The sequence below is a fragment of the Piliocolobus tephrosceles genome, chromosome 9 (assembly GCF_002776525.5).
Source record: "Piliocolobus tephrosceles isolate RC106 chromosome 9, ASM277652v3, whole genome shotgun sequence".
Lineage (NCBI taxonomy): Eukaryota > Metazoa > Chordata > Mammalia > Primates > Cercopithecidae > Piliocolobus > Piliocolobus tephrosceles.
In genome coordinates, this window is record NC_045442.1 from 102832515 (window position 1) to 102842537 (window position 10023).

Genomic DNA, 10023 nt, shown 5'->3' on the forward strand with positions numbered 1-10023 from the left:
ATGTGGTTGAGCTGGACTTCTACGTATATTCATTCATACCTTATCGACATACATGATTTACAAATATTTTATTTCATTCTATGAATTGCACTTTCTCTCCCTTTGATGTACAAGTTTTTAATACTGATGACGTCCAATGTGCCTGTTTTTTTCTTTTGTTGCCTGTGCTTTGGTATTATATTTCAAGAAATCACGGCCAACTCCAATACCATTAGATTTTGTTTTCTTCCAAGTGTCTTAGTGTTTTAGTTCTTAACTTTAGGTCTTTGATCCATTCTCAGTGAATTTTTGTATTTGGTGCAATTGCCCTTTTCTAATTTTCTGTTCATAGTCTTTGTCTATTGTTCCATTGGATTGTCTTTTTCATAATGCTTTGTATCTTTTTATATATCTTCCACATATCTTGTTAACTGTGTTTCAAGTATTTTCTCCTGTCTGATACTTATCTTTCAACCTTAGCTTATTGTTATTAACTTTCCATAAAGAAGTTTTAAATGTCTTATATATGGTCAAATTTATTAATTTTAAAAAGACAAATCCATTTGGGTCTTGATGAGTATTTTCCTTACCCTCAAATTACAAACAATATTTCCTAATACTCTTTTGATCAGTTATTTCTTAAGTTGACTAAACCTAGTTAAACTTAATGACTAAGACTAAACTCCTACACCAATGTATTCGATTATTCAATAAATATTGGAATAACTATGGCCAATCTTTATAACTTTTCATGAGTATTTACTAACCCTAAAAATTATTTTAAAGCAAATCAGCTGAGTACTGAAGTTGGCCCACTACCACTGCCAGTTAATGACCATCTACATCAGCTATAAGAGCCTAGCTTTAATACATACTGAAGTTTCTGACTTCATTCAATTGTCATTTAGTCTATAGATAGCATAAAAACAGAAGGGAATTTTACTTCAAGTGACTAACTCACACCTCATATTAACATGACTAGTCTGTCCTGCCCATTACATATGGCACCAGCATGTGAGTATGTGATTATTTACATATGTTCATACTGAGAGCTAGCTTGAGGTTACTAAATAGGTCTAATCCTATGGCTAGTTTGTTTTGTTTTCAAATTTATCTCTGCTAATAAATCATAATTCTAAATCACTAAATAAGGAACTTATTGAATAAGGTTATTTTATTTATTTTTTTTTTTTTTGAGGCGGAGTCTCGCTCTTTGGCCCAGGCTGGAGTGCAGTGGCCGGATCTTGGCTCACTGCAAGCTCCGCCTCCCGGGTTTATGCCGTTCTCCTGCCTCAGCCTCCCGAGCAGCTGGGACCACAGGTGCCCGCCACGACGCCCGGCTAGTTTTTTTTATTTTTTATTTAGTATAGAAGGGGTTTCACCGTGTTAGCCAGGATGGTCTTGACCTCCTGACCTCGTGATCCGCCCGTCTCGGCCTCCCAAAGTGCTGGGATTACAGGTTTGAGCCACCGCGCCCGGCCTTGAATAAGGTTATTAAACTCTCCTGACAACTTGGTCATAGCCAACAATAAGGACCCACGTTTCCTCTTTTGTCATTTCACAAATCTGGAAGGGATGGCAAAGTTAGAGCAGGTTTAAAATGGCCACTGGAGAATCAACTGATAAAACTCAGTTTTACATTTTTTTGGTGTATCAGAGTTTCTCTTTTTATGGTTGGTTGTCCAATAAAGTGAGCATACATACATGTTCACATGTTCCCCTAACAAACAAATATAGACCTAAACGGGGTCACCTCACTCCCTTGTTTCACTCTACCTAACATCAAGACTGTTCTCTGCAAAAGTAAAGAGCTCTGCAGCTTTCTCTACCCTTCTGACCACTCACACAGGCACAAACCTTGATTTCACCTTAGGTTCTTTCTCTCAAATGACACATTGGCATCAAACAGATCTAAATCCATTGCTGGTATGCTTTAATCGGATGCACAACACATATACAAACTTCTTTTTCTTCAAATACTTTTTTAAACCATGACCAGTGCAAGTGCCCCCAACTCTCAACACCTGTTCTTAGAGCATCCATCTACAACAAATATTTACACATACAATATGGATGCCTATACAACATCCATTACACACGCTGTGCAGGCATCCATCCACATTTACACACTGTTGTATAGGCATCTACAACAAACATTTACACACTGCCTATTATTTGTCAAGCACTAGGAATAGAGCAGTGGTTAAGAAAGACAAAGACTCTGCTCTTGTACACAGCATCCACCACTGACAACTTTAGACACAGCTCAGCTATACTATTAGTGCTTAAGACCAACAGGCCAACCTGATTTGAACCATCAGCGCTTAATATAAATTATTTAATTGTTAAGAAAAACCCTTTGGGAGGCTGAGACGGGCGGATCACGAGGTCAGGCGATCGAGACCACCCTGGCTAACATGGTGAAACTCCATCTCTACTAAAAAAAATACAAAAAACTAGCCGGGCAAGGTGGCAGGCGCCTGTAGTCCCAGCTACTCGGGAGGCTGAGGCAGGAGGCAGGAGAACGGCGTGAACCCGGGAGGCAGAGCTTGCAGTGAGCTGAGATCCGGTCACTGCACTCCAGCCTGGGCGACAGAGCGAGACTCTGTCTCAAAAAAAAAAAACCAAAAAACCAAAAAAACAAAAAACCTAAACAAGTAAAATCACTAAGTTGATGAGAAGAGTCAATAGAACGCTTAATTTAAGTAACATGGAGGTCCCCGTTGAGAAAAAAAAAAATATGCCAAATAGACACTTCAGAAACACGAAGAACAATCAAAATGAACAATCTAAACAGACTAAATGGAAAACAATCTGTAAAGATTAAAGTTGCTATAAAACTTATCTAAGGATGTAACAGTCTTCAATTAACATACAAGGAGAAGTACTTGGAAAGGCTGCACAATTTCCCCTATATAAACAGGTAATTCCATGGTAGGTAATCGAGTTTCTTCCTACAACTTTAAGAATACTATATATAAATTAGGCACATAATGCTTGTGATTAGCAAACACACTTCGTGAAATTTAAACTCGAATCTACTCTGTCAGAAATTTTACATTACGAGCGTCCGAACTGACACAGATGTGCTGTATGTTATGTCTTTCATTATATTTGGTTTTGAGGAAAGAACAGGGTTGTGGAGAAGCTGCCTCTAACACTAAAATGAACGTAAGACAATTAGCATCAAACTGCATAGGGAAGGGTTAGAAGATGAATAAAGTACGAAATACAGTAAAACATAATGTTGAGCCCTAAAGGGGATATAATCTAATTGAAAAAACTGAAATTACAATGTTTAAGTTTTGTTACAAAAGAGTACTGGATTCAACAGGACAGCAATGAAAGAAAGAACATGTTCTATTTAGCAAAAGCTCAGGACAGGAAAGATAATGGCAAGTCCTAAGAAATGTCCAAGTTTGCAACAGATGAATTAGAGAATTAAGAGTGAAATGGGTGGAGATCAAGCTAGCAAAACAGACTGCAACCATCCTGTCAAGTGTTTGCTATAATCTTACTAAGTATGGACTTTATCATTTGGATGTTTAAAAAACCACTAGAAGTTTCTAAGCAAGGAGCTGACACAATACAATTTAAATTGTATAACGATGCCATTGTTAAGTGGATAGATTGGGTAAGAAGATAATCAGGAGATTATTTCAAGAGAACCTAGCCAGGCACTGTGGCTTGCACCTGTAATCCCAGCATGTTGGGAGGCCAAGGCCAGAGGACTGCTTGAGGCCAAAAGTTTGAGATCAGGCTAAGCAACACAGTGATTTTTACAAATTAACAGACAGAGAGAGATGATCTGAATTTCAGTAAGTGAAATCTCCACGAAAGATTTTTACAATGAAAACAGAGAATCTGAATTTCAATGAGTACTAGGAGAGAGAGCCCAAGATTTGGCAATGGGTGGGTGGGTGAGAATGTTTAAGAACAAGGCAAAGTTAGGGAGAACACTGTTGTCAATTACTGCAAATCTAAGAATAAATTGTGGGAAAGGGAGAAATTAGGGACACATTGTATATGAGGACATGTAACAAATACTGAGAGTTTACATGTAGATATATAAGTCTGAACTAGAACTAAAGATTTGGTAGTCATAACAGTAACAAAATGACTACCAAGGAATATGGTGAACAAGAAAAAGAATCTAACGGAGGAAAAAAGGCTGAGGTGCTGATATGTAAGAAGCAGGAAGGGGCCGGGCGCAGTGGCTCAAGCCTGTAATCCCAACACTTTGGGAGGCCGAGACGAGTGGATCACAAGGTCAGGAGATCGAGACCATCCTGGCTAAACCGGTGAAACCCCGTCTCTACTAAAAAATACAAAAAACTAGCCGGGCGAGGTGGTGGGCGCCTGTAGTCCCAGCTACTCGGGAGGCTGAGGCAGGAGAATGGCGTAAACCCGGGAGGCGGAGCTTGCAGGGAGCAGAGATCCAGCCACTGCACTCCAGCCTGGGTGACAGAGCAAGACTCCGTCTCCAAAAAAAAAAAAAAAAAAAAAAAAAGGAAGCAGGAAGGAACAGAAATAGGTAACTGAAGGAGGGTAGTATCACAGAAGCCAGAGGAAGAATTTCAAAAAGGAGTTAAAAAGTGTTAAATGTACAAAGGTGACATGGGATAAATACTTTCAAAGGGCCATCAGAATTTTAACTGACAAGGATTTTTAAAACAAAGTTTTCTGTGAGCAAATTGTCAAAATTATAGGAAATTAAAAAACCAAAATGTCCTATGGAAAATATAATAACTATAGCATTAATTCAGATTTCATCGCTCAGTATTTCTCTTTGCAAATTTAATTCTGTCACAGGGTAAATCCGACATGTTATTTATAAATGTTGGTACAAACCATCTTGACCGAATTTGACATCTGGAACAAGCATTAATCTGACACATTATGTACTCTATGATATATAAAGTATATGGCTGAATAACAAGGAAAATTCAAATAACATGCATAGTACATACGCATGTATTACATACATGTAATATAAGAAAATTTCAAACAACATGTATTGATAGTTTAGTTTCTGCTCAACTATAAATATTAATCTATATTAATCTAGATTTTAAGGGGGCTACAAGTTCTTTTTGAGGATTCTTTAAAATCACACTGTAGTTCAAGGAGAGGGGAAATCAGAAACAAAAGAAATCCAACTACTTGAGCCCTCTGCCAACAAATTAAATCAATGTGAATTAACGTATCAAGCCTCTCCTAAACCCACAGGACACTTAAAAGTGCATCAACACTTAGTAATGGTCTGCTAATGGATTTACCTGTGACAATTTATTTACTGCGTTTTAATTTCCTTAGACTCTTAAAACATACTATGAAGTACAAGTTTCGGACTGTGAATGGTCTATGCAAATTTCATCACACTACTTATGCTGTGTCACACCTTCCAAGTAGCTGTTCTTAAAATTTTTCTGTAACTTTTTAAACATGCTATGATCATTGACACTGAGTTGGATAAACACAATTTGGGTTGCAATGTTTAACTTCCACTCTTCAGACTTAAGGTCCAATTCAGACATTAACACTCCTTATCTTATGGCCCACAACTTAATTTTCTAATTGCAAACTGAAACCAATAATGAAATGTTATACAGAATTAGTTTTAAAATATCTCTATTCATATTAAGAGAAAACTGAGACGATTTATAAACTGTCAAGACAATGATCACAAAAACAGAAAATTGAAGAGACAGTTACTTGACTTTAACAAACTACTTAAATCATTATTGTTACACATTAAGCACCTGACTTAATCCAGAGACAAGAAACAGTTCTGAGGCTGGATAATTATAAACTAAAGAAAAAAGCTAAATATTGCTAACTCTACACCTAACTCTACACAGAAACATTCTAAAAGACTTTTTAAAAAATTTATAATTCAGAGACTTATAAGCCAAAGGAAATAATGTAATATATAAGAAACTTAGAAACTATAGTTCAACGTGCAGCATCTAGTAATAATGGCATACCTTTTCTTTCTGTTTTCTGTGCAGGGACAGAAGATGTGGGTGTAGGCAGTTTTGATAAAGTAGATGCTCCATTAGCATCAAATGATTTCTTTGGCTGGTGATCAGACTGTAGCGTAAATGGACTAGAAGGAACAGTGCTTGGGGTAGCAGTTGGATGAACCACTGGTTTGATGGGGTGCTGTACTGGCGTAGAACTACTGTGAGTCTCTGCTCTTGGCAGTCTGTAGTCTCTGTCATTGTGTCTGCTTGTTTGAGACAAAATATTCTGTGGGAGCAAACTACTGGCATCACTGGAATGCTTGTCTTCCACTTTAGTTCAGTTCGAAAAAACAGATGTTGGAATGACAGAAGGGGGAAGAAAAAAGATTACATTAGAATCCTACCTTTAACATCAGCTAATTCAGCAACATACTTGTACTTACATATTCTTTTATAAAACTGCAAACCCAGTTAGTGTCTGCAGTTTACCACTGGCATGTAAATATGCAATACTGGAAGAAGAGGAGTTTTTGCTCAACTATAAATATTCATCTATACTCATATTTCAAGGGGGCTACACATTTTTTAAGGATTCCTTAGAATCACACTGTAGTTCAAACAAAACATAAAAAAAACAACAAAAATCAACATGGAGTTATAATACCGTCTCATAAAAATTTTTTAATTGTTTTAAAAGCAGAAAAAGTAAATGCTTCATTCTTTTACACTATGGGTCATAGATTTTAATAACTGAATTATTCACAGTGGTTCGACTGCAAAGGAATATTAGGCTTTACTAGCCTGGTCTTTCTAAATACTATGTTAGCTAATTAGTTGCCTCTAAAGCAGTTTATACGAAGGCTTAAATGAAATTATTTTAAGATGACTGAAGTTATGATGAACTGTGAACACAGTAAGTAAACCAATCTGTAGTATTTTTAATAATGTTACAAATAACCAGAGAGTTAGTAATAAAATCATGATGCATAATGCTATTTGAAAATAGAAGTCCAACACACACAGCACAGTCAGAACAATCTACTTATCGCTAGGTGTATTAAAAACAAATCCCCTTTCAATTTAAACCCACAAAAATACTTTAACCTCAGAAATACTGAAAACAGTTTAAAATCTATCAACAATTTAAATTCTAACACCATGATTCCTCAAAACAGTACAAAAGGAGGAAAATTTCAACGATCATGTTAAAGTTCATTCAAAGTGTTCAATCTAAATTACAATATTCCCAACAATAACTAAAGAATTCAAATAACCTCCAAGGAGAGAAATGACCTAAAATCCATGCATGTGATGTATAATAATTTTACTGAAGTATGCCATCTCTGTTGATTATTGCATTGTTTTTTCCAATTCACAGCTCCTCCAATTGTAAAGACCAAGACAAAACAACGGAGGAGTAACATTCAAACTAGAAGTCAGTTTCAAAGTTGTCAGTACACAACCACTACATGGTACACCACAAGAAAAAGTACTGGAATACCACCCAAAAAAACAATCACATCAAAGCACAAGGTCTTTTGACAATGACTTAACATATAAAATTCAGTGTTATAAAGGATATAATATAAAAATCTACAAAAATGAACAGAATACAAACATCTGTTGTATGACAGTAATATATCAGTAAGCTATCAACTTGCATGAATATAAAATTTTAAAAATTTTATTCTACAGTTTCTACCTGCAATGAGGATACTACTAAGACAGAAACCTTTAAGGACAGACATAACAGGATAATATCATGCCCAACTCTGTATACAATTTTTATTTCCTCAACCAAGAAAACTTCCTTTCAGTTCGATAGGGCTAGTCAAAATGTATCAAGCATATGTACTCCAATGGAAATTAAGGATGATACTTCTAACATTTCTAAGTTAAAAAATAAAAAGGGCAGCAGCATTACAGGAACAGGGGAAGCTATAGCTGTAACAGCTTTCTATACTTACAACTCTAAATAAACACAGTTAAAGCAGTGCCTATTTGCCACCCTCCCAGAGGGCAGTGCTTTGCTTGTCCTGACTGGAGAGAGGGGAGGTATGCTACTGGCATCTAGTGAAGAGAGGCCAGTTATGGTGCTCAACAACCTACAAAACAGGAAAGCCTTCCGTAACAAACAATTACTTCACCCAAAACGTCATTAGTGCTTCTGTTGAGAAAGGTTTCTCTAAACATAGAGCCATCAACATATAAAGCACAGATTCGGAAAAATAAAAATTAGTAGCAGTTATAGCAAATTAAAAATTTTATCCATATAATTTTCAGCATCAGGTTGTGGAGAATATTAACATTTGATAAAATATTTTATGTTTTTTGGTTTTTTTTTTTGAGACAGTCTCACTCTGTCACCCAGGCTGTAGTGCAACAGCATGAATCTCGCCTCACCGAAATCTCTGCCTGCCTCAGCCTCCCAAGTGGCTGGGATTACAGGCGTGCACCACCATACTCAAATAATTTTTGTATTTTTAGTACAGACGGGGTTTCGCCACATCGGCCAGGCTGGTCTCAAACTCCTGACCTCAGATGATCCACCCGACTCGGCCTCCCAAAGTGCTGGGATTACAGGCATGAGCCACCATGTCCAGCCTTTGTTAAAATATTTTAGTGCTTTACAAACACTTAATATATTGCAAAAAAAACAGAAACAAAAACCTCATTAAAACCTACTTTATCTCTTTACATGTAAAAATCTTCCCAATCCTTCCCCCTCTGCCATCCCCTAAAGTTTTTTTTATTGGTAGTCAAGAACAAGCTTTAAGCCACACTCTACACAAATACCAATATACTGAACATAAGCAAACACTCTGCCAACATGTTTCTGATAGACTAAGTTAAACACTTGAATGGCTCATTGACTTTATTACTAAGTTGACCAATCTTTAAAAAAAGCAACACAGCTAAGGTTCTTTCTCAAACACTACCTAAACTCAAAAAAAGTGTGATACATGACTACATTTCAACACAAGCACAGACACAATGACTCATCATTTGCCTATCTAGGAATTTAAATGAAGGCAGTAATCAGACAAGTGGGCAGATATGAATCATCATCTTGTTTATAGTAGGGAAAGGCTGAAAACTTCCCAAGTATTCACTGATAGGGGATTATTTATTGATGAAAGTTTACCTATGCAATCAATATAACAAATGCAGAATTATAAACAGACATAAAACCATATTCCTGATACATTACTGAATAACAGGTAAAAAACAGTAATACAGAATCCCATTTTTGAAATACATATATATGTAATTTGTATACACATTTATAAGCATACAGAAAAAAGTACATATTCCAAAATGTTTCAGGGTCATGGAATTTCAATGTTTTACCTAATTATTCATAAATATGGCATACTTTTGAAATCATGAAGAAAAACAAGTTATTATTTTTATACTTATCTAATACTTTTTTTTTTTTTTGTAGACTCAAGAGTCTTGCTCTGTCGCCCAAGCTGGAGTACAGTGGTGAAATCTCAGCTCACAGCAACCTCCGCCTCCTGGGTTCAATCGATTCTCCTGACTCAGCCTCCTGAGTGGCTGGGATTACAGGGCGCGCCACCACACCCAGCTAATTTTTGTATTTTAGTAGAGACCGGGTTTCACCATGTTGGCCAGGATGGGCTCGATCTCTTGACTTCGGGATGCGCCTGCCTCGGCCTCCCAAAGTGCTGGGATTACAGGCGTGAGCCACCGCGCCCAGCCATCTGTCACTCATTTTCTATGCATCCCCTACCCTGCAATTTGTTCAAAAAACTCACAAGCGGGCCGGGCGCAGTGGCTCAAGCCTGTAATCCCAGCACTCTGGGAGGCCGAGACGGGCGGATCACGAGGTCAGGAGATCGAGACCATCCTGGCTAACACGGTGAAACCCCGTCTTTACTAAAAATACAAAAACTAGCCAGGTGAGGTGGCGGGCACCTGTAGTCCCAGCTGCTCGGGAGGCTGAGGCAGGAGAATGGTGTAAACCCAGGAGGCGGAGCTTGCAGTGAGCTGAGATCCGGCCACTGCACTCCAGTCCGGGCAACAGAGCGAGACTCTGCCTCAAAAAAAAAAAAAA

The 10023-nt window shown here is 37.4% G+C and overlaps 1 protein-coding gene across 10 annotated transcripts in view; it reads right to left on the bottom strand.

Moving 5' to 3' along the window:
* Positions 1–10023, bottom strand: part of WAC (WW domain containing adaptor with coiled-coil) — an 87118-nt gene that overhangs the window by 18561 nt on the left and 58534 nt on the right. For 6 of the 10 annotated variants that reach the window (XM_023194669.3, XM_023194670.3, XM_023194668.3 and 3 more), the window contains exon 7: positions 5967–6275. The exons of the other annotated variants lie outside the window; for them this stretch is intronic. In XM_023194669.3, the coding sequence (XP_023050437.1) occupies positions 5967–6275 (309 nt within the window). The remainder of the gene's footprint in view (positions 1–5966; positions 6276–10023) is intronic. 10 annotated transcript variants of the gene reach the window in all.